The sequence below is a fragment of the Coprinopsis cinerea genome (genome assembly GCF_000182895.1).
Source record: "Coprinopsis cinerea okayama7#130 chromosome 3 map unlocalized cont3.3, whole genome shotgun sequence".
Classification (NCBI taxonomy): domain Eukaryota; kingdom Fungi; phylum Basidiomycota; class Agaricomycetes; order Agaricales; family Psathyrellaceae; genus Coprinopsis; species Coprinopsis cinerea.
The window spans coordinates 1,784,860-1,808,047 of record NW_003307542.1 but is presented as its reverse complement, the minus strand read 5'-3'; the positions used below and the strand labels follow the sequence as shown (position 1 = coordinate 1,808,047).

Genomic DNA, 23,188 nt, shown 5'->3' with positions numbered 1-23,188 from the left:
CGTAATAATTGCCCAATAAACGCTTGTTTTATAACGAGCCTTCCAATAACACTGTCAGCCTGGTTTGCGACTGATTAGTATTAGAACTGGACGGACGTACAGGAACCTGGACGTGAGGCTTGCCCTGGAAATGAACAGTCTTCGTCAGCCGACAATAATGGCTGTCTCTAGCTCAACACAGAAGACAGTCGGTGTGTGAGTGAATGTGAGCTAGATCGCTGTGAATTCGTGAAGAAGGAGGAACAGCGGCCGGATTCAAAGGTAAATGACTCCTGCCAAACATTTCGGCCAAGGGTAAATTGATGGAATTTCCTTATCCGGTACTGTGACGCCCATTTGGTGGACCTGCATTGGCTTGCTTCTTCCTCAGTTGCCCTTCACCAGAGATGTCCTCTGATCCTGGCCACCACTAGCACCATCTCCGACGCCACCCCAGACGACGACGACGACCAACACAAACCGACGACGAGAAACTCGACTAGCTCTTGGAGTGGTACTCAGCCATGGCGGAAGCAACTTGTCACAAGCACCGCAGTGCAGAGGACCCTCCCTCATTCTGGCAAAACGGTGACGCCGTCTTCCAAGGTATGCACTCACTCGTCTGCACGACGATCTCCTTGATTAATTGGCATATTTCTACCAGCCCACCATGTGCGTAGCCAATTAATTTTAGCGCACACTGACCCTGAACCCTGAATGACGCTCGGATCGCAGGTTGGTTGGATCATTTCTGGTACATTCGCGGCTGTGGCGACCGGAGTGTCCTTCTGGCTCATCGACAAGCATCTTCAGTGGTATACAAATGTGCGTTGTCGCATTCGTTTTAGAGTCGTGTTGGCTCATGTTCTCTGTAGAAGAAAGAACAGCGGTGTACGAGCGGCCATTTTCTTCGCAACGACATGCAAAATCTCACGACACGCCCCAGATATCGTCCGGCTCCTCTTCCTTGTTCCAATATACGCTATAATCAGCTTTGCATCGTTCCTCTTCTGGGTATGCCATTCCCCAACTCCCAACGAAATCATCGTTACTGACTGCGCCGTAGAACCAGTCCACCCCATTGATTCTTGTTAGAGATGCATACGAGGCTATCGTCCTTACGGCGTTCTTTTACCTGCTTCTTAACTATCTGTCGCCTGACCCCGAAGAACAGAAGAGGGTTTTTCTCAAGGCTGGTTTGTCCCAGGTCAATGACGCCGCGCGCCTGCAGAGAGGCGAGAAGCTTCAGAAATGGATGTGGCCAATGGGATTTGTCAAGTGGAAACCAAAGGTACTGTTTCTCCAATAACGTACTCTGCCCAGGTCTCAACACCTCGCGGTATGCATAGGACGGCCTATACTTTTTGCAACTCATGAAATGGGGCATTCTCCAATACTGCGTCATACGTCCTGTGTTCGTACTTTGCATTGCTGGGAGTCAAAAAGCGTGGATTGACGTTGTTACAGAGCCACTCTTGTCGCTGTCATATTGGACTACGTTGGTCTGTACTGCGAATCGTCGTGGGCGCCTGGCTGGGGACATCTCTGGGTTCGTTACACCCTTCTAGGTTTTCTCGATTCCTCAAGCTTGTTCAACTCAAACAACGCAGATTGTTCTCATCATCTCCGTCTCAGTAACCATTGCTATGTACTGCCTATTGCAACTGTACTTTCCAGTCGACAAACAGCTCAAGCCTCATCGACCTGTTCTCAAGCTCTTCGCGGTCAAAGCTGTTGGTGCGTAGCTACTCCCACAAATTCAACCAACCGATGTTTGACGGTTGCCGCAACACAGTTTTTCTCACCTTCTGGCAAGCGACGTTTTTGTCACTTCTCAGTCTCGTCGGCGTTGTCAAAGATGCAGGTGCTCGCCTCTACCTTGGTTGTGCAGCCTCTTACGACTCTCCAGGGTAAATACATGACAGCAGAAGACATCAACATCGGCATAAGGGCTTTGTTGGAGACTTTCGAGATGATGTAGGGCTTTTCAAACCTTTCTTTTATTCGTTCCTGCGATTGATGACCCGAGTGCTCAGGATATTTGCATTCCTCCACGTGAAAGCGTTTACTTACAAGCCGTATCGTCCATACTACAATACGGAATCCAAGGATTCCCCTCCGAACAGGACTCCGCGGTTGCGGTCGCTGGGACATGTTCTCGACTTTCGGGAGACGTTCCGTGAGATATGGATCGGCTGTATCTACCTCTTTGATAAGATGAGAGGAAGGGAGCCTACTCCTGACTTTGGCGTTCGAAGAGCTGCCCACTACGAAGAGGCCTTTGGCAGGCCCCGACCATCAGTGCCCCCTCAGAAGGCGGCAAGGAAATCAAATGCTCCTAAGAAGATGCAGAAACCAAGGCCTGGTGAACCCATGGACATCACAATTAATCAACAGGTCGAAGTGGAAGTGGGGGGCGAAAGGCAATGGCTGGGTATAGGCGATGACTATGGCTATGGCCTGGGTTATTTCAGGCGGGAAAGGAGCGAAGGTCTTAGTGCGCAAATCGAGAAAGAACTACAGAATCGAGGCTACTCAAGTGAATCGTCTCTTTCAACTTCTTGTGCTGGAGCTGACTTGCCTTTTTTATCGCAAAGGTGATTCAGTCCAAGGCATTCAAGACGCTGTCCCGCCAGAGCGCGGGCAACCAAGCACGGAGCAAGTCAAGCGAAGGCGGTCGGGTTCATGGTGGCGCAATCTATATGATCGAATCTCCCAAACCGGGCATGAAGATGATACCAACGATACTTCTCTGACTCCCTCTATGCCCCGGAGACTACAATCCAAGCCAACCCGGTCGCGTCGGCATAGCGAAATGCAACGAAGTTTACTTCAGGATACAGAGCACGATCTCAATGATCCTCCGCCAGTTTCTTCCTTCCGACGACCAACGGGTCTTCCCGTTCCAGTCATACGTCAGACACCCAGCTCTGGTAACGATTATGCCTCAGGACAAGAGAACGACGTACTTGCTCCGTTGTCTTCGTATCGCGAACGGAGACGGTCCTACCGACCAAGACGTCAACGGGGCGATTCCTCCTCTGCGCTTCTGCCTCAGCCATCCCCGCCATCTCCTCCGCCCCACTCCAACCCAGACCGACGATCAGACGGGGAGCATCATCACGATATGAGGGAGCTGGGTGTGCGCCAGCCGCACGAGTTTCTTTCAATCCCTGCATCGAACAACCGCTCCGACAGCCTTCTCAATCGCCTCTTTCCTCCGTCCGAGGCGGGATCAATGAACGACCTAACGCGGGAAACAGATAGCGGATATTCAATGTCTGTGGGCGATCATCACCTCCATCAGCCTCGAGGGCTTCCCAGCACCACTTTCACAGGTGGGCGCTTTGACTCATCGTCATCTCTAGAAGGAGTGACGGGAGATAAGCGGCTACAGGTGCTAGAGAACGTGGTACATCCGTCCAGGAGCATGGCAGAAATGCACACTCCGTGGACCGCTGATATCATTGGTCTTCATTCCCAAACCAGCCTCAACCCAGATCAACCCCCTGTCCCACCAGCGAAGGACTACATCCCTTTGCCTCCACGACGATCTCATCGACGGGAATCAGCGCACCATCTGTCTCGCGACATGGATACAGATTCCCTACCTTCGCTACCTGAGGGAGTGCAATTCATTCCCCCCAGCCCTCCGAGTCGAACTCCTTTCGACTCGCCTTCGCCATCTACGGCTTCCTTTGCGTCTTTCTCTGAACAGAGCGCCCTCAGCTTGGTCCCAGAACCCAGATCTCCGCCCATTTCACGTGTGCGAGGCGCTCGCAGACCACCCGCTGATTCTGGCGGGATGCTGTCGCCCAATAGCAACAGACCCATAAGTCAGCGCCATTCTCGATCCATTGCAACCCCAGCACATTCGCCGAGGAGCAGTGGGCATTCCCTCAATACGGACCCCTATACTAGTCCACCCGGCCCCGCTTCTAGGATTGGTTCTGACAGCCAAGATCGGTTGAGGCCACCTCCAGCTCTTCGACGAGTTCAATCGACCGATTCTGATAACTTATCTGATGTTTCTGCAAACACTTTTTATACTGCCGTTTCTCATGGCTATGATTCGACACAGACTTCACGACGATGAATACTTACGACCCTATTCACGATTATCCTTATCGACTTGGAATGTCTCTGGACCCTCATGTACTCAATTGGTTTTGTTCGCTTTGCAATGTATACAGCCACTGCTACACCTCCGATCTGCGAGGCTACCGTCGTCATGTGGAAAGACTAGCGTGGAAAGTGAATGCAATATTGAACCGCAGCACAACGCTATAGCTACAGGGAAGTTATGAATGTCAATTAAACAGAGAGCAGATGATATCAGGTGCGGGAACGAAAGCAAGAACAATATGAAGTGATAGCAGAAGTAATAATCGGTCTAAATCTGCATCTCGAGCCTAAGGCATCGACAGAAAGATGGTGTCCATGTAAACAAGCGAGAAGTAATGCAATCATGGCAAGAGCAAAGAATGTCCCTAATGCGTAGTCTTTTTAAGTCCAAGCTTCCCCCGTTCCAAGATGACAACAGACCCTTCGAGCGGTTCCACTTCGAGATTGTTGATGTAGTATTCCGAGTGTAAAACGCGACGTGCGTTGATTTTGTTGAGAACCATCTTCGTCTCGGCCGTTCTCTCCGTATCAGAGTCCTCTTCTTCTCCAGAATCATTTGGAAGGTCCGAGTCAATCGTAGCAATGGTAGTGGTGACGACCTTGGCGTTATGGCGCCGCTGAGTTGACTTGATTGCGTGTTCTAGAACGGCGGGATGCACGAGAGGTTTCGAAACGTCCAGCAGGGTGTGCTCCAGCTCAGCCTTCTCAGCGATCTGTCGATGCTGTTCAGGGGACGTTGGGTTGAAGAGGTTGACGCAAAAGTCGAGGGATTTTTGAAGTTCAGACTCTGACAGCCGAGCACCCATATCTGATGCGCCCTGGATAACTGAATGAGCCTTGTCAGTACACACAGGCTTGGGGCGCACACGAGAGTCATTCGTACCGGGACGAAGAAGCGCGAATGCTCGATCGTAGTTATCCTCGTCGATGTCAGACAGAATACCCTCTGATTGCGAGCGAATCTGCTTGTAGGCACTCAGCACCACTATCTGGAAGCTTTAGACAGCGTTAGCTCCAAAGACATGGCTAGACCTGGTATCCAGGTACTTACCGAGTGTAACTGGTGCTTACGCGCCGCGTATGCCATAGCGCCGCTTCGGTTTCCGTGCAATGACATCGAAGCGAGGCGCAGATCGTAGCAGCCGCAGACAAGGCAGAGGTCATGGCTAAATGGACCCCACTCGAGAAAAAGGGGTCGATAAAAGCTGGATAGCTGAGCTCAGCATCGAGAAGAAGATTGGGAAGTTCGATGGTGCTCACCCCCAGCATCGCCAATTATCCGGTAGCCAGGACCTGCGTATGAATTGGCCGAGTAACTGAAATCACTTGCGCTTTTGACGCTTCCTTTTTGCAGGGTTCCCGATTGTGTGATTAAGTTCACGACCCCGGGAGCAAGCGAAAGACTTGATAGGTAGCGGGACTCCAACGAGGCTGGACCGTCATTGGCTGTCGGGTCCGAGTTGAGAGTTGTTGGCTCTGAGGGCCGTTTCGTACGAGCACTGTATTGTTTCTCGTTCATTACCACACCGACAGAGGTAGTTCCATTGTGCAAAGGAATGAACCAAGCCCATCCCGATTCATCTAATAGGGACCAGCAGATCAGCAATCAGTTGGTGCTGATAGAGGTGGGGCTATTCTTACCTGTCAAAGCTTCAAACCAAGGTGCACCTTCACGATCCGTGTTTCGACCATATGTGTCAACGTCACTCCAATACCCCCAGACAGCGATGTTCTTCAGCGACGCGTTGTAATGCCTATTTTTGAGGTATCGCGTCGATAGCAGCCCAGCCCGTCCCGTCGCGTCAATCAAATGAGTGAAGCTAGTTGACCCCTTGATTCGTTGAAGTCCTTCAGTGTCAGGCCTAGGGCTTTCAGAGGAACTCGAGCAAAAGCGGGAAAAGGGGGATCGTCTAGGCGAGGCTGGAGGTGACGGTGGGCGAGGTGGAGGAGTGTGCGTCCATGATACCGATACTGGGCGGTCGGGCTCGATGGCGGAGAATTCGACCGATTCGACGCGCGTTTGCTCATAGACAGATACTCCACAGGACCGAGCATGATTCAGCAGCATGAGGTCGAATTCAGAACGAACCTGCAATGAATGCGTTAACGACTGGTCGACAAGATAACGGGTCGCGGGTGGGATGAAATGGCGCACTTACAACGTTCCAAGCATTGTTCTGGTGACCAAGAGCGACAAAATCGGTATCTGTGCCAATCCTTTAGCAACGGCGGCAACACTACAGACGAAAACCTTACATCCTTCCCGCTTGTATTGGTTGAATTTTATAGCAGACCCGGGCTATACGAGGATTGGTTGTCTGCCTTAAGGCTTAATGGGAGACTAACCTTGCGGACGAAACCCATTGAAGCGAGTTTTTCTTCGGCTCCAATGAATCTGAGGTAGTGTCGAATGGAAGGTATCAAGCTTTCCCCGATGTGGTAGCTGTAAAAACTCGGTCAGACAGGAAATCAAGTCATTGAAACGTTGTTAACCGTACCGGGGAAATTTGGACGCCTCGAGAAGGGTGACGTCAATACCCTCGCGAGCTAAGGCGGCAGCAGCGTACGCGCCTGCTGGACCACCACCAATCACGAGGACCGAAGAATGCTAAGTGAAGGTTAGGTTAATGACTCGAGGAACGGAGAGACAACGAGCGTACTTTTGGTGGAATAGAGGTAACGATCATCGAGATGCTAATAATTAAAGGGAAGGAGAGTACGAAGGAGAACAAATGGGAGACATGGATTTTATACGAAGTTGCCTAGGCTGATCGCCAGATTAATAGCCACAAATAGTCCAAACGGAGCGACCCTCTGAAAGGAAGTCTGCTTTCCAAATAAGGTTAGGCAGGAAGTCCGAGGACAGATGCATCGAAATTCTTGGAATTCCTGCGGTCCTGTAGAAAGTAAGGGCAATTTTAGCATCCATCGATAATTCTGAACTCGAAAGAGCTTATACAGAATTCTTCGGTGAACAAATTCCACGTGGGTTTCGAAGCTTCCTCGGAAGCTTCTTTGTCGATTCCAATCACTGTGCCCACTTGCCAGGCGATCTGATTGACGCGCTGCAGACGGTATCATCCCAAGCGACAGCGAAAGGTAGCGACGAGGAGCTGCACGTCGCGACAAACAGATGAGACTGGCAGGACTTGGAGCCCTCGTTCTCTGCACTCCTATCGGACCATGCGAATGAAGATTCTTTTGCCATGACAAATGATCGATAACTGCCAGCTGCGCGCCCGCTCAGCGGTTGGTATACCGAGAAAGAAGTCGAAATCTGCTTCTTAGGGGCTCGAAATCGAATGACGGAAAACGTGGAGATAAAAACAAAAACTCCCAATTGGTGCAAATCTGGCCCGCGGAGATGGGAGCAAGAGACAGTCCAGAGCATGCCTTGTTTTCTTTTTTGCATTGAGACTGCGCTTGGCTGGAGCCTTCATAATCGGTCCTTGCGAAGGGCTATGTACTTTTAGCCTCGCCGAAAATGTGTAAACATTAAAGCCATGTGGAGTTCCTTCTGCCGGGCAGTTTGCGTCTTGGGTAGCGTTAATCCTGCGAGAAGCGGGTTAACCAAGTGTATCACTCAATAGCGGAAAGTTACGAGGACGGGCACCTGGTGGCCAGGGGTAGATAGCTCGAGTGACGCAACAGGCGGCATATGCGTGACATGTCACAGTATCACGTGATGGGACATGTTCGCGTGCCTCGTGTAGGTGCGCCAAGGCGAACTTTGACCGGGACCACCAGCGTGAAGCAGAATGGAAGCAGTTCTTACCTATCTCGAGGACCTAGATCTGGAATCCCCTGTTTCGTCTTTCTCTCCAGAAAAACAGAAGAAAGTACACAGTATGTCCTTCTCTTCGTGGATAAGCCCAGGAATGCTAACATAATATCGTCGGGTGGCAGATCTGGTTCAGCAGGCGCTGAAGAAAGATGATCTCAGGAGTAAATCCGTCCCCCCGGATATTTTGCGATATGCCGTGCTCGCAAACGTCTTTCCAGAATACGATGTTTCAAAGACGAAACTGATTCTTGCCCTACTCACGTCATTGGAAGCTCAACGCAAGGTTCATCTCGATTATTTAGAGGGCGAACATCCTTCCCTTCTTCAACCGGACGCAAGTCAGCTAGCTAACGACGAGGGCGGGCTATTGCCCTCCCCGGAACTGAAGAAGCATATATTTGAAATGAAGGAGTTCGATTCCGACATGCACGAAATGTTTCTACGCATCGTAGAGACGGCGACCTGCTATGTACGCCCAGATATTTTCTTTTGGAAAATCAAACGCTCACCCTGCCTATAGCATGCTTATGATACATGGCTCAATCACTCCCTTCCTGACTTTTGGGAACGGTTCAATTATTACTTCCCTGCATTGTCGGGGACCGGTTCTCCGAGATGCATTTTCTACAAAATGATGTCCCCCGCTGAAGACCAACGCCTAAAATCGGCTGGCATGTCATGCCTTCACGCCATTACAGAAGGCTTTGCTATTGCCAAGGAACTGAATGCCACATCAGAGTACGTGAGGTGTCCGTAGTGACTGAAGAATCTAACCCTGTGACTCCAGACTTTCTGTCAATGACATCCTCAAGTCAGATGAATTCAGCACTATCCACACTCCCGATTTCGTAACCAGGGCCGGCGGTCTGCAAGCCGTTATCAAAGCCTATGTCAATACTATTTGCGACGATCACAGAATAATACAAAAGCTGATGGGGTACTAAGTGAGGCTTATCGTAGGATTTAAAGTAAAGTCTATGATGCACATCCAAACCCCGTATCAATCAATCCTAACTCAGTCCCACTGTATCCTTCTAGCATACTCTCGAATGTTCGAAACAAAGTGTTCTTCGACTTCTTCACCGGCTCCTGTTGCAACCTTCAAGATCAACTCGTTTAACCCTGTTGATCCAAGGATATCGACGTGGTCGCCGGTGCTTGCTCCTCCCCTTGGAATGGAAGCGACAGGCCGGTGCTCAAACTGTCCGAAAATTAGCTTCCAAGTCCACGAAGAACACCAGAAGAAACATACCTCCACTGTCTTGATTTTGATTCCAGCGGGATTCCATCGAGGTCGCTTCCACCCCTCGACACACATAGCCCCGAGGCTCAGCAAGCTCACAGTGCCATCCCCTTCACCAATCTTAACGCCATTCAGGATCTTCGGCGACGCGGTTTCGTTAGTGTAACCAAAGTCGATCCAGCTTTTGCGGGAGAGGAAGAGGTTCGAAGCATTCGAGTTGGTGCAGCTCTGGCCCTCGGGGCAGTTAGGGGATAGTCCGCCGGCGGGGACGTCGAGCTCTTCGTCGTGTTCTCCGCCCGCGTACCTAGACATGACTCGGTTTAGTTGCTATGCAATTTATAAATTGGAGGTAGTTACCAGTATGAACGCTGTATCCGTGCAGAACATGATTAACCATAGAATCCATCTCATTGACGTACACCTACCTCGGTATCCTTTCCGACACCATATGTGCAATAGATCTTCATTGATGGCGCATAGGGCAATCTAGACCGAGTCAACCACTGATCCCTTATGTAGCTTGGGAGACATCCACTGACCTGACTTCAAGTGGGTTGGTCCATTTCCGATGATCCAAGTCATTCTTCTTCAACGTCTTTTCGTCACGCTCAATTCCATACGAGTAATTGGTTTGCATCATGCGCTAGAGAGGTATTAGCCTTCAATGGTTCAACAGCGCGGTATTTGCCGTATTTACCTGGAATGCAGGCGGTGTGTGCTGTAGTATCCAGTTACCAGCATCTTCGGCCGTCATATTCCTGAGGCTAGGATCGACGAAGCTATCCGCAATAACTTCTCTGGCCCTGAAAGAGATAAGCTCCCCGTGACTGCACGTTGAATTGGCCATATCATCCGGCGCATGCGTCGAATTTCCCCAGATTGCGTTACCTCCCTGCCACGAACCATCAGTCAGCGATGTCTGTCATTTCCTTCCAACCCGCGCGGATACGATCTCCGGAGGCGCACCTTCATCCACATGCTCGCACTTCCTGCCCAACTCAAGAAGAGTCGTTTCCGTTCCTTTCTGGAGAAGAATCGTTCTAGCACTAGAGCCAGTGGGGCAAGAGTCAGGGTCGGAAACAAAAGGGGGATGGATTGGTGTACCGTATGCTCCGGCGGGGTTCATTTGGACAGTATCCTTCATTTCCCCTGACAAGAACGCCGCCATGGCTTTTGCCTGAATGAGGTTTGTCAATTCGAGTCTCGAAGATTTTGCTTTGGAATCACGGTACCACTCCCTGAAAAATGCAGTGCGTCATGAGTGAGCTGTTTGTGCTGCTCTAACGGAAGACATATGGCCTACCAAATGCGTTCCGGCAACGCTGATATATGCTTCGACGTGGTCCTGTAACAATGCAGGTCCAGGAGTCTAGTATTGCGCAGATCCGCAGAGAACACGGACCTCGACCCATCTATCTCCTCCTTTTCCATGTAGTGGTGATTCCACCCATTTGAAGCTGGAGAAATCAAATAATTCATCTTGGGAATGCGGGCGCAGTTTGGTCAAGACTCACAAGTACTGTAAAAAGTATGTCAACTAATAGTCAGTCAAACCAGCATGACGCATACCAACATGACCTGCCATCATCATTTTCAAATTCAAGGTCAACAGAAGCAACGCTTTCACTTACAGTCGCGCCCATCGAATGCGCAGTAATGACGACCTTCTTGTCATGACGCTCCCTTTGTCGCTAGTCAGTTGCTTGATTTGTGCGCGCGGTGAACCCACTCACTTGAGACTCTCTATAGTCTGCTTAAGCTTGCTAAAGTAGCCGTCGCGTTCTTCCAGGTTATAGTACGACAGTCGCCAGTCATAGGGTGCAAGATATAGGTTGTTGGTATCGTAGTTGACAACTGCCAAGTTTTCTACTATCTTTGACCTATTCAATGTTAGCCTGGATGATAATGATAGTTCGGGACCGCACCATATCCAATAGCCTTGAATGAATGAACTTGCAGCGTCGATACCTTCTGCAGCCCTGATTTTCACACCAGGTGGATCAAGACCGGTGACGGGATCCAAGACCATCGCAGAAATCCATTTCTCCTTGTTGAATGTAACCTGGGACAGCATACCGAAGCCGCCCCACATCTTCTGGCGGAAGAATGCCCTATATTCTGGAGAAGTCGACCATGAATCCAGTCCCTAGTGACGTCAATAGAAACTCCGGTTAGCTGGGCAGTATTTTCTGCATGAATAGCGTGCCGCACAGTCGAAATAATGCCTGGTATAATGATAACGGGGAATTCAGCCTCCAATCCGCGGGCTTTCATGGCATCTCCGACTTGGAATTCGCGTCCGTCATTGTTGAACTTCCAAACCTCTGGAATGTTGCTCCGTATCCTCGCCCATTCGGTTTCCAGTCGAGAGAAGTCAAAGTCAGGGAACTGGGGTAAATTGAGGTCGTATTCGCTTAATATGAGGGCCATTTGACCGTGTAGGTCTTGGATGTCTTGTGGTTCAATGAACGAGAAACCTAATAGAATCCCCACTGGGTGTCGATGTGTCAGGTTGGGAAATGGACATGCAAGATCTCTAACGTACGTATGATTCCCAGAGGGAAGAGAAATCTCCCTGTACGGTACCATGGCTAAGCCAGAGCCCTTAGCCTACAAATTTCAACCGAGCGTCGATGCGGACCAACCTTCCTCAGCTTCTTCACTTCAACCTCCAACTCGCGTCTCTTCTGCTCCGCGTCCTTTGGTTCTTGTTCATCAATGACCGCGTCGTCAGAGTCATGGGCATTTAAGGTTGACTTCTTGCGATGGATCAAGACCATCCTCGACGGTCGAGGTCGTGAATACGAAAGTGGATGTGTGGTCGCTCTGGGCTATGTATGCTGCTGCAGATGAAAGGACAAGGCGGAACTCCCTCATCCGACTCCGCAGAGCGACTGACTGCCATTGATGGGCCTGATCCGATCTCTCGGCAGTACTAACGCGAAAACGACAATCTCGATACTTAACTTCCAGGTAGTATGAATTTACAAGTACATTCAGGCGCAGATCATGACGTGTAAATAAGACCTCCCTACGAACCCCTACATTTCTACTCCCCACACTCAGGGCATCCATGGTTCTGCAATCGGATGTCAGATCTCCTCACCGGAAAGCATCACGAAGAAAAGAGGTGCGTACGGGTCCAACAGTGTATGCGTGGCCATTGAAACAATGTCGCCAGTGGTCCTTGATCGAATGAGCTGGACGAAAAGTTAGCCACTCGAAGATAATTGTAGTAGAAGGAAACGTACAAGTCAAGAGGGATGGAGGGATATGCCGTCGCACCCAATCTATAGCAGAAGGGTCATACGTCGTCGTACCGAATTTGACTGCTCGCTCGAGGGACACAGCCGCCGCATCGAACCTGGTAATGGGCGTGGAGAAATTCTCTTTGAACCATATTCCGTCCTGTGGTAGTAACGCCAGATGTCGTCGGATGGCGTCATGACTAATGCGCTCGGTGGTAGTCTTGTGTCTTGCGATGGCACCCAGAAGCTGGCCGCTAGCCTCGGCAACACTTCCAAATCGACTGGCCATGTTGTAGGAGAAGTGAAGGTACTCGAGTTCTGCTCGAAGGACGTAAAGTTGAGATAGCGTTTGGAGGCGGTGCGCATCGCCCTCCTTCGCAATTTCGGCGGCGGTGAAGGTGTCCTCGCTGCAGGTCTCATGAATGAAGTGGCAATAAGTGGTCCATGGTTGCAATTCCAGCCTCGTTACAGGCTTGTCGGCCAGGTGGTCGAGAAGCAGGATGACCAGGGAAGCAAGGATAAGCCTGGTATGCACGCTCAACAATATCGCTTCAACCAAAAGTTGTTGATGGAAGCGAGGCTGATGCTGCCCGACTTGAGCTCGTGCAGCGCGCGCCGCCTGGTCTCCCGATCCGTTTGCGGGGTCAACTCCAGCACTGCCAATCATGTTGACCTCTTGATCCAGTAAATAGGAGTATGCCGAATCCCAGGCTGTCGTGTGCAAGGGGCGAGTATTGGCTACCTTATTGAGTCGGACCAATATGTCAAACAAGGGTCGCGTCGCCGCTCTCCATATCTTGGCAATCTGCGGCGATGGGTTGGGCCCTTTTTTATTCATTGGGTCCAACGACTGAACTGGAAACGGGCCCTTTCGACCAGCCGCAGCGGTCTGGAGTAGTTTACGACCGCCGTTATACCTCGCTAGTTGCGTGACATTCTTGATGCTCATGATGCTGGCCGAGTCAAGCTTGAAGATGGCCTCCTCGAGGCCGAGCTCGATTTGACTGGGGGCCATATGGCGGACGGATACTTTGCCGGAATTGAGGGAAGGGATCGTGAGGTGGATGGTGTTCCGTTCCAACACAGCGAGGCTGGCGGCCTTGTAGACACGACCGTATCGTGCAGCAGTGATGGGCGTTCGGCATGTAGGGCAAAGAGGAAGGATTGGAATTTCGCCTGCCGAAGACCTGGAGTCGGGAGTGCGGAGCCCGGTCCATCGGCCCAAGCTGTCATCGTAGATGTACCATTCCTTCAGCCTACAAGCAGTGTCCAGGACGCTGACTGTGAAAATATGTCGACAGCCGGGTAGTGTGATGATGAGGTCTTCGATCGTCAATGCCCGGGGAGGTAAGCTGTCGAGTGTACGTTGAGAACCTGGATCGACAACTGCGCGCCTGAGTTCAATCGGAGCACATATAGGACAGATCTGGTCGACACATGTCTCGCCGCAGACTGTGGAGAGATAAGTAAGATAGCTTTTCCAAAGGTGAGTTTGTACTGACCTGATGGGCAACGATGACCGCATCCTAAAAGGCGTTCACAACGTTCGTCGCAGGGTAAGCGAGTACAGACCTTAGTTAGTTTGTCAGACCTGGAATAATGGCCATTCACAATGAGCCTAAGAACGTACCGATCCACATGGAACGGGGCATCGATGATGAGGGCAGGTCCTGTAGGAGCGTCAGAAATACTCGCCTTGAGCAACCTACTGGCAGTATAACTTACCATTCGCAGGCTTTTAAGCATGGCGAACACAGATTGCCGCAATACTTTTTGCATTGTGCATGTGAACAGCGTTGTAGGCACTGTTGTTTACAAGCCGTACTGCACTCGTGGTTGGCAGAACAAGGATTCCCGCAAGGATGGGCACAGCGAAGGAGCCGTTGGCAAGCGTGCTGCTGATGATTCTCTCTGGGGACCCGTCCAATGCTGCCATACGAGAGGTTGACCTTCTGACAACTTGCGCAAGACGATTTGCAGGGACTACCGCAGCATGTCATCGAGCGTCCGCACGGACTGGTGCAAACCACGGAAAGGGGATCTTCAGAACATGCAATGAGTGCTTCGTGCTCACACGAATCGAAGCGTCTTGCCACTTTGCTGTTGCATCGGACTGTATCCAGCGAGTCCAACTGGTAACTGAAAGATAAGCCGTAGCCGTGAGCAAGTTGACAGGGATCCGAGACGAACAAAGATTTACCATGATACAGGCGCCACGTGGCCACAGGGTAGCAGTACATCAGGATACTGGAATCGACATGGAGGACAGTCGCGAGAGCAAGTGTCACGACAAGGATGATGACGACTGCAGACCTTCGAACATGGGCTGGTGCAAACCGCGGAGCTATGATCGTCCGAACACCCGACGAGAGCCTCGTGTTTGCACGAATCGAAACGTATCGGCACTTTGCTCTTGCATTTGACGGTACCCAGTTTCTCCATCTGGTGGCTAGCAGCGAAATGCAGTCGGTGAGTCGAGCAAAAAAATAAAGATGAACGAATGTTATACCAAGGTACAAATGGCGCAACATGTCCACAGGGTAATGGAACATCCTTGTATTGGAATTGACACGGTGGACAGGGCTTGGAGCAATCGCTGCGACAGCGATGCTGTCGACTGCAAACCCTTGCGCATGGTTGCCTGCACTTCGATTTTACGTGGTTCCTATCGTCCGGGTGGCACTGCAAAATGTGAAAGAGTAAGGCGTATATATGCCCCAGGGTGAAGAAGCAAATATACCTTCAAGGGACATTGGTGTCCGCAGCCAAGAGCGTCGCCGCACGGTTGAAGACAACCACCTGCATGACGGTTAGCGCCGCTTCTCGTCGTGAATTCTAACTATCCCGACCTTCTGGTGCGACTTTCTCCAGCGTACCTGGTGCAGAGATGTACTGACGATAACCAGGGTGCCTTGAGCACTTTATCGGGATGCCGCTGCCTATCCAGCCATTCTGGTCCAGCTGGTCAAGAATGCTTCTCCACATACGACTTTTTGAGGCCAGTAGTGCGCGATTGCCAAGAATAAACAGACCCTCTTTGGCGCGAGAGAGAGCCACTGGAAAAAGAGTTAGTGCAACGGATCACCAAGCAAGGCTGTAGGGAGAGAACCATTGATTCGATTTTCGGACTGCGCCATTCTTCACTTTAGCATCCGCACGCTGCTCTGGATTGGGGATACATACTTTAAGAAAGCCAATAGTGGAGCGGTTCTGGTTCTCGGCGTCCCACCGGGATGTTGCGTTACGAACAAGGGAGAGAATCACAATCTAGAATAGATATCAATGTGGTGGAATAGACTATTCGGAAATGTCTTTACCTTAGCCTCCTCTCCCTGGTAATTGTCGACTGTACGCAACCGAACCTGATACAAGCTGAGCATTAGTTGCAAAGCAACTAACGGAAAAGCACTGACCCTCTTAGAGACCCTGAACTGTTCGACGGACGGCGTCGGATCGTCGTTTTCATTTCCATCTTCTCGGGAAGCCAATTCATCTTGATCACGCTCGTCGATGACGACTGCGACAACATCTTGCAGCGCATCTCTAACCTTGGCCAGCTGTCCGAGGTAGGCACAGAGAACGACAATGTCACCTTCTTTCGAGTAACATCCTTGCCTACAGATCGGTTAGCACTGGAGGAGCGTAGCCGCGACTCGGAGTCCGCGAGACGTACTTCAGGAGATAGAGAACGAGATCTCGAATCATTTTGACCTGGGAGAATAGAGCCTACCGTTAGCATTGCGTTCGGCAAATAGACAGGCACCTTTACTTCGTAGTCGTTGTATCTGCTACCGCCGTCGTCAATGCCTCCAGCTTCTGGGTTTTGGTGGTCGAGGAAGAAAATATTCTCTGCAAGGCCTCGGACGTTGGGGTAGGTCGTAACAAGGTCATTATCGACCAGGTTGGGATACAAAGTAGTCCTGATTCCGGTATGGTCCGTCAAGTGGCAGGAAGGTCTCACAAAAAGGACCTACCTTATGAGGTTCGAGATGGTCGGCCGCATCCTTCTCTGCACGTCGATTTGAGACATGGGGAATCCCGAGGATGATAATCGCTCCATGAGCGACATGTCGAACTTGAAAAGGCGGCTGCCTTGCTTGCTGTCCATTGAGAGAGCTGCGCGCCAGGAAGTAAGACCAGGGTAATCGTAGAGTTGGGAGAAAACGTACAATAGTTATTCAAGGTTGGTCGTAATTGCAAAGGGTCACCTATCAGAATCATGTGTTCGATTGAAGGTACCAGGCTGCCTAATATGTGGGCCTCAAGAACCTGACCTGCTTCTTCAACGAGCATGATGCGCGGGCCTACACCCTGTAGACGAGTTATTTTCAGCGTGGTTAATATCTCATCATTGCGAATGGTACTGACTCTCAACAGCGACGTCAATTTAGCAGCGCCTAGTACTGGTGAGCCAAAGTTGCAAAAAATTAGTTAGATACTCACCTGTGGTCGTACATCCAACTATATCCACCCCTTCAAGTAGCTGTCGTCGGACCTAAACACATCGGTTTGCCTCAGGTGGGAAATACTGCTGAGACAAGACCCAGCACGCACCTCTTCTTTCCCTTCGTTGTAGGCCCTCAAAACCGTGTCATGATCTTGCTTCAGACGGTCGAACTCGGATGCGTAGAGTTGTTCCTTGGATCGGCGAATCTCTTGCTTCCAATAACCATCCAGGGTTGCCCGTTCAGTGCGCGACATCCGCCAAAGATTCCAATCCTCCAAGAGATTTTCCAAGGGTCGATCGAGAGAGGGAATCGAAGGTACTGGCTGGTCAAATGCCTCAAAGAATACGTCCAGGTTCGAACGGCGTGGAGGTTCAACGGGTGGGTCCGGTGAACGTGCAAGTCCCTGGTCTCCAGAGCGGTCTGCTTGGTCGGAGTTCATTGAAGGATTGGACGTCGATTCGACCTCAGCGCCGGAGGCAAAGAAGCTTTTTTGCCATTCAGGAAGGTCCCCGACAGGACATACCTCGTCGTCTTCGTCATCGAATGACCCCACTTGCTCGAGGAGGTCGAACATGTTGGTGGATTGGACCTCAGAGTGACTCTCCCGCGGTGGGTCGAGCTCTTCGTACGTTGGAGTCGAAAGAAATGCTATGTCTTCATGTCTTGACCAGAAGCTGTAGAGCGAGTCATCCCGAGGGTCATTGCGTCCCTGGTTTCTGTTGACTTCGGTCCATCGATCTTGGTACGCTATTTGCAACTGTCGATGGAGCTCGCGAATCCAAGCAGGAGGGTCTCGGATACTTTTGCCATGTTCCGGGAATTTGTCGAGGAGGAAATTCGTCACGTCCTGGGAGCTGGTATACGGTCTTTTGATTTTGGCCAACAGCTGCTCGAATTGACGCTCGACATCCTTGAGGTTTCGAAAATTCCTTGAAGTAATAGATCCCAAAAGGCTAGACCTGTCGTTTGAGTGCTCGAGCTGCTCGATGGAATAGGAGGATACGCGTTCGTCGGCAGACCTCGAGCCTAATCTGACGATGTTGCTGGTGATTCCCGCATCCAGGACGCCGCTGAGAAGATGGTCAAGGGCGTGATTGGTGAACGCGATCATCAAAATGGGAGTCGCGGTTTTGACAAGAACCCTCAGTAGTTCGATCCCGACAAATGACTTCCCGGTCCCAGGAGGCCTACGGGAAAGCTGTCAACGGGAATCCACAGAAATCCTGATGAACCGAACGCTTACCCCTGAATTAGGGAAATTTCACGAGTCAAAGCGTCGACCACGGCCGTTGCTTGACTGGGATCCAGACGGCTGTTGTCTAACGCCGTACGAGCCTCGCTGATGGAGTCTTGCTTAGTTGGGAATAATTTAAGATCGGTCACTCCAGAGGACTCTGGGAACAATGGGGCTAGTTGGTAGTGGAACCCGGGCATGCGTGCGTATTTCGGAGGGGGAACTTCGCATTTGCCAAGGAAAGATCTTGGCCGATGAACAAGGTATTCTTTGAAGGGAATGGACTCCGGCTCCACTCGGAGGGCTTCGAGGAAAGGTCGAACTGCCTCGAACATGACCGGGGACTCCACCAACAACATGTCTCCAGTGCTCTTCTTTCCCCCGAATTTCAGTGCATCGAGTGCGCGAACATCGAGGGATGAGTCGAAGAAGGCTACCCGGATGGCAACTCGGTCGGGGTTATTCCTAACGAATTCGGCAATCTCCTTGGCCGGGGATGCAATGATCCCCAGATGGACGGTTATCTGTCCGCGTTCCCGCCAGACGAGGCCAATGAGGCCTCCTTGCATGAGGCGCTTTCCGCTCGAACTTTCCCAAAACTGAGCCCGTGCATTTGGACGTTGTGACCTTGCCCGACCCGGGGGTGTATCGAAGGATATCTTGACAGAGAGGCCGCGTCGATCAGGAACCACTTCCTCGAATTTGACGTTTGTGTAGAGGTTGAACAGTACGCTGTCCTGGCCATTTTCAGTAAGTCCTTTGTACCTGCCGCCGTTTCGCTTGCGCAAGTCGGACAGCGTAGTTTTGGTCTTTGTGTTGTGAAGGTCGTCGAGAACACATTGGATGCTAGTTCTCAGTGGGGCCCTAGTAGGCAAGTGGTTGAAAGATCGGTTAAGCAACGTATTTCAACCAAAAACTCACGTTAGTTCTTCGCGAAGCAAACGGAATTGTGTGTCCTGAAGACGCTCCATACTCTCTTGAGGATGGTGATGTGGCGCGTCGTATACATTGATAGGAAGGTACGGTGGTATCTTGCAAGCCAGTTCCTCATGTGTCGGAGCGATGCGGATATCATCAATGTCCGCGAAGTCGTTATCGTGGCGCGGTCCTTTCTTAACTCGCCTGGTCCCTCGCTGGCGGCCTTGATCAGAGATTTGATGCTTTCATCGTTAGCCCCACTTCCCAGAAGCGCTGAAGGGACATGCTTCTCATGAACACGATCCACCTTTGCCATTTCCCTTTCCGCGATAGCAAGAAGACGATTGATTTGCTTCTCGATGTGTGATACAACGACTCGCTTCGCGTCGGGATTGTCGCACAAAATGTCCTGAAACACTGGCGGAACAGAGGTCATGCCTTGGATCCAGTCGGATGACCACAATCTCAGCTTGTCGATGATCTCGACGAGCACGCGGCAATCGATGATGGCAGTTTTGAATCGGGACATGCACCTGAGATGGGCGGAAGTTGGTATTTCTGTCTCTGAGCGAATCACCGACGTCACTCACTCGAAAAGAACAGTCGCAAGACAAGAAAATAATTCTGCGCCGGACAAAGCCCGTTCTTGCTCCGCATTTGGGTCCTTGAAGCTGCATGAATTCACCATGTCATCGATGGCCGCTTCTAAGTGGAGCTTGATGAAGTCGAAGTTATCCAGGAATGTTTGATAGAGTGTGCTAGACAGCGACATGAGGATCAGATCAGCGGGGTGAAGGGCGTCTTACTTTGCACATTTTGTCATAGTGCTTTTGACGATGAAGCCAGAGGCAAGAAACTAATTTAAAGAGGTGAGCCAGAGTATCAGCCAAGCACCAAAAGACACCCACGCGGATTACAGGGAAGTACCCTCGTTGGAAAGAAAGGGTGGTCCGATCCGTACCAGCGTTGAACTCGACATCCGACCACAGCAAGACATCCGTGATTCTGGACAGACCGTTGCCCTGAGATGTCATGATCAATCAAAGACAACTGGGATGAACAGAACCGAAGGTAGCTTACATCGGAAAGAGTCGTCAACAGAAGCTTCACGCAGTCGGAGGTTAGGATGCATTGAAGGAGAGAGGAGAAACAGGACAACGAACTTGGCTATCTTCACCTGACTAGGAGGACAATGAGACTGAGAGCGTATGTTGAAATAATGTGACCCACCCATCCACTCGCACTTTCGAGGGGCGCAAGGAACGCGTACACGTCACTTGTCGATGAGAATCGATATCCATCGCGGAGGAATCTTTTCAAAGCATTATGGGCCTCGTTGGATTGCATGACCACAGAGGGAGGGGATTGGAAGGCATCGCTCCCAAGGTTCCCGATCTTTGAGTAACCGCCCTCCAGGAGCGCTGGCATCGATGAGGCTCCATTGGTTGGTTGAACGTTGGATGGCAGCCCGGGGTCGCTGGCGATATGTTTGTATTGACATTCGAAACCAAGCCTGCATCGGCCAGTTCCCCAAAAGAACCTGCACACCCCGCCAGGGGGAGGGCGAGAGGATCTCGCTGATGGTCTATTGGATCCACGTGTACTGGGACCACCTCTTGTGGGACGACCGCCACGGCTAGCAGTAGTAGGAGTGGTTGCATCGTGAGCAAAACGGCAGTTACTGCCTTCTCGACATCCACGACTCGTCCGAAAGAATCTGCAGGGTTGGGTTGACTTTCGGTGGCTCATCGTGGTTCTCTGGAAGAGTCATCTTAACCTCGTGTAGGTTTATAAAGGGCAGCTGCGGGCGTCTAAAGAAGGTTTGGAACGTTGCCCGATAGCAACCCAATTCTGTCAAGAGAAGCCCACAAGCCGGGAGCAGGTGACCGAGTGGTGTCGTATAAGCTTTCCGCGTGACATCGATAAAAAAGAGCGTGGTTCCATGTTCAAGTTGGGGCTTTGACGAACGAATGCGATAACAAGCGGTGCACGTCCAAGTCGTCGAGGGGCCAGCGAGCCAATCCCGCCAAGGTTCGGAAAGTCGGGCGTGGGAATCTAACGGTGATGGCGGGTTTCGGCATTCCCTGGCATTTTCAGGAGCTTAGGAGAGTTCGGAAGGATGCTCCGTGTATTCGACGTTAGGCAGAAACGATGATGTTGCGGACTACAGCAAGAGTTTGGCGTCGAGCCTGCACCCGCTCGTACGCGACAGTTACCCAGCCCCATGCTCTGGTCTTTCTTGAGCAACGCCAGGGCGTTCTCGAGCCTGGTTCTCTCTCGGCAGTGACCGCTGCAGGCCAATTGGGTGGTCAGGTCTCCGCATTGATTGTTGGCGACAAAGCTCATGTCGCAAGCGCAGTCGAGGAGGCGAAGAAGTATGTTCGTTTTTTCTTCAACTACTTGAATGGTCCTGATCGTTGCTCAAGGTTGAAGGGTGTCAACAATATCTTGCACTCTGCAGCCCCAGAGTATGCCGAGCCTGTTACCGAAACGCTTTCGCCTCTCCTCAAGACTCTTATCTCGTCGTCTGCATTTACCCACGTCGTTTCTGCGACCTCTTCCTCAGGAAAATCTTTGCTTCCCCGCGTTTCTGCTCAATTCGACGCGCCGACGGTGTCCGACGTGACCACCGTAGCCCACGATGCTTCAACAAATAGCACCACTTTCACCCGACCCATCTATGCCGGAAATGCTATTGCAACTGTCGAAGCCCCCGCGTCGATACCCGTCAAGTTCTTTACAGTCCGTGGAACCGCCTTTGCACCGGCAACTTCGGATGGTTCTTCAAACCCCGGTGTCGAGACCGTCAACCCTGTCCCTGGAGAGGGTGTGTCCGAACACTTGAAGACCATTGTCGTCAAGTCGGATCGCCCTGACCTCGGAGTCGCTACCCGCGTCGTTTCTGGAGGACGTGCACTCAAGGACGCGAAGACCTTCGAGGAGACTATGTATCCCCTCGCAGACGTTTTGGGAGCTGCTGTTGGTGCTTCCCGTGCAGCCGTCGATGCAGGGTACGCGGACAACTCGCTCCAGGTTGGACAAACCGGTAAAGTTGTTGCCCCACAACTTTACATGGCTTTGGGCATCTCCGGCGCAATTCAACATCTTGCTGGAATGAAGGACTCGAAGCTCATCGTCGCTATCAACAAGGTCAGCCTAGTTTATTCAATTGTTCAATTCCCCACTGACCAGATATGTAGGATCCTGACGCTCCCATCTTCCAAGTCGCAGATGTTGGCCTTGTTGGAGACCTCTTCGAGGCAGTCCCGAAACTTATCGAGGAGCTCAAGAAGGATTGATTTGTATCTAAAAGTACACGGTGCTATTGAACTCCTTCACAAACCGCTCTCCCAATTCAGTTCGTCGCCACAAGCGCCATCAGGCTGAAGCCCAAGTTCCCATCCCCTTGTTTGATATAGTTTTTCACGAGCTCGATACCCGCGGCGGACAAGAGATCTTCGCTCTCTTGCACGACACCCGTGTCAATGGGCCCTTTGACGGTTCCATTCAGCTCATAGATGTGATTGTTCTTGGGCGAGCGGGCGAAGCAGATATAGTGGAAGTCGTCTACATCATCTTCCGCCGCGGGTGCTTCTGACGAGCCGCGCTTAGCCGCAGCTGCGTGGGCGGCTTCGATTTCGCTCGATGCCTCCAGCGCTAATGCTCGTTCATACGGACCCAGCGGGATGCATGTCTTCAGTAAATTATCAAGGGGTGATCCGGACTCTGAAGCATAGTGTCAGCTACCGTGAACGAGGGGACGAGGGCAGACGACTTACGAATGCTCGACCGGGGGATGGCATTGGACACAGCATGCAATATGGCATACAAGCCGCACGCATTTTGAATGCTTTGAGAGAACCAGATTACAGGTTCCTCCTCTCCCTTGCCTTCGTAGACCTTCCTATGAGCATCTGCATCCTTGAGACGATTTTCAATCTCGTCCAACGTGGGGAACACAAAAACAAATGCGAGGACTGGTCGAGGAATGAAGGCGAGAAGATCCGGGTCTTCCAGTGACAGTACGTCTTGGAACTCGTACCCTTGCACACCCAGATTCTTGATCAAATCTGTGAAGATCTCTGGGTCTGATTCGAGTGGGACATAGTGTTTTCTGTAATTGGGTTTGGTTCTGTCGTACAGAGACAGTTCTGTTTCCGAGGTAGCAGACATGGTGGTGGGTTTGATGAGAGATTGTAATGAGTATGA

The 23,188-nt window shown here is 51.3% G+C and overlaps 8 protein-coding genes across 8 annotated transcripts; 3 read left to right on the top strand and 5 right to left on the bottom strand.

Annotated features, from left to right (window-relative positions):
- Positions 1-388: 388 nt before the first annotated feature.
- On the top strand, positions 389-4,075 carry CC1G_02005 (hypothetical protein; the record flags this gene model as incomplete). Its single annotated transcript, XM_001830317.2, has 12 exons — positions 389-585; positions 644-651; positions 715-804; positions 855-870; positions 926-993; positions 1,046-1,270; positions 1,329-1,393; positions 1,447-1,528; positions 1,590-1,716; positions 1,818-1,956; positions 2,016-2,518; positions 2,577-4,075. The coding sequence occupies exons 1-12, from the start codon at positions 504-506 to the stop codon at positions 4,073-4,075; spliced, it is 2,904 nt and encodes a 967-aa protein (XP_001830369.2). The 5' UTR covers positions 389-503.
- A 394-nt stretch (positions 4,076-4,469) lies between these two features.
- On the bottom strand, positions 4,470-6,791 carry CC1G_02004 (FAD binding domain-containing protein; the record flags this gene model as incomplete). Its single annotated transcript, XM_001830316.2, has 9 exons — positions 4,470-5,100; positions 5,156-5,309; positions 5,365-5,685; positions 5,746-6,193; positions 6,264-6,310; positions 6,361-6,403; positions 6,451-6,547; positions 6,603-6,712; positions 6,765-6,791. 9 exons carry the CDS (start codon positions 6,789-6,791, stop codon positions 4,470-4,472), a joined length of 1,878 nt encoding a protein of 625 aa, XP_001830368.2.
- Positions 6,792-7,862: 1,071 nt separating this feature from the next.
- On the top strand, positions 7,863-8,941 carry CC1G_02003 (hypothetical protein; the record flags this gene model as incomplete). Its single annotated transcript, XM_001830315.2, has 5 exons — positions 7,863-7,950; positions 8,011-8,357; positions 8,409-8,626; positions 8,676-8,856; positions 8,927-8,941. 4 exons carry the CDS (start codon positions 7,863-7,865, stop codon positions 8,830-8,832), a joined length of 810 nt encoding a protein of 269 aa, XP_001830367.1. The 3' UTR covers positions 8,833-8,856; positions 8,927-8,941.
- CC1G_02002 (phospholipid:diacylglycerol acyltransferase) lies at positions 8,904-11,977 on the bottom strand (the record flags this gene model as incomplete). Its single annotated transcript, XM_001830314.2, has 19 exons — positions 11,777-11,977; positions 11,677-11,722; positions 11,343-11,623; positions 11,057-11,277; positions 10,865-11,011; positions 10,763-10,814; positions 10,701-10,709; positions 10,646-10,668; positions 10,534-10,588; positions 10,435-10,476; positions 10,364-10,369; positions 10,236-10,308; positions 10,098-10,177; positions 9,829-10,023; positions 9,671-9,774; positions 9,557-9,617; positions 9,489-9,499; positions 9,141-9,435; positions 8,904-9,089 (listed from the first exon to the last, which is right to left on the bottom strand). Exons 1-19 carry the CDS (start codon positions 11,909-11,911, stop codon positions 8,904-8,906), a joined length of 2,022 nt encoding a protein of 673 aa, XP_001830366.2. The 5' UTR covers positions 11,912-11,977.
- Positions 11,978-12,180: 203 nt separating this feature from the next.
- On the bottom strand, positions 12,181-14,158 carry CC1G_02001 (hypothetical protein; the record flags this gene model as incomplete). The annotated part of the gene is made up of 5 exons (XM_001830313.2): positions 12,181-12,210; positions 12,270-12,331; positions 12,383-13,805; positions 13,882-13,905; positions 13,952-14,158. 5 exons carry the CDS (start codon positions 14,156-14,158, stop codon positions 12,181-12,183), a joined length of 1,746 nt encoding a protein of 581 aa, XP_001830365.2.
- A 963-nt stretch (positions 14,159-15,121) lies between these two features.
- Positions 15,122-20,750, bottom strand: CC1G_02000 (hypothetical protein; the record flags this gene model as incomplete). Its single annotated transcript, XM_001830312.2, has 19 exons — positions 15,122-15,178; positions 15,367-15,435; positions 15,563-15,646; positions 15,697-15,741; positions 15,793-15,994; positions 16,053-16,090; positions 16,354-16,454; positions 16,549-16,690; positions 16,748-16,782; positions 16,823-16,874; positions 16,934-18,014; positions 18,071-18,925; positions 18,983-19,202; positions 19,241-19,512; positions 19,570-19,737; positions 19,786-19,835; positions 19,888-20,001; positions 20,210-20,615; positions 20,662-20,750. 19 exons carry the CDS (start codon positions 20,748-20,750, stop codon positions 15,122-15,124), a joined length of 4,080 nt encoding a protein of 1,359 aa, XP_001830364.2.
- A 380-nt stretch (positions 20,751-21,130) lies between these two features.
- On the top strand, positions 21,131-22,577 carry CC1G_01999 (electron transfer flavoprotein alpha-subunit; the record flags this gene model as incomplete). Its single annotated transcript, XM_001830311.2, has 3 exons — positions 21,131-21,354; positions 21,406-22,129; positions 22,180-22,577. The coding sequence occupies 3 exons, from the start codon at positions 21,131-21,133 to the stop codon at positions 22,276-22,278; spliced, it is 1,047 nt and encodes a 348-aa protein (XP_001830363.1). The 3' UTR covers positions 22,279-22,577.
- Positions 22,335-23,152, bottom strand: CC1G_01998 (ubiquitin C-terminal hydrolase L3; the record flags this gene model as incomplete). Its single annotated transcript, XM_001830310.1, has 2 exons — positions 22,335-22,705; positions 22,759-23,152. 2 exons carry the CDS (start codon positions 23,150-23,152, stop codon positions 22,335-22,337), a joined length of 765 nt encoding a protein of 254 aa, XP_001830362.1.
- Positions 23,153-23,188: the final 36 nt, after the last annotated feature.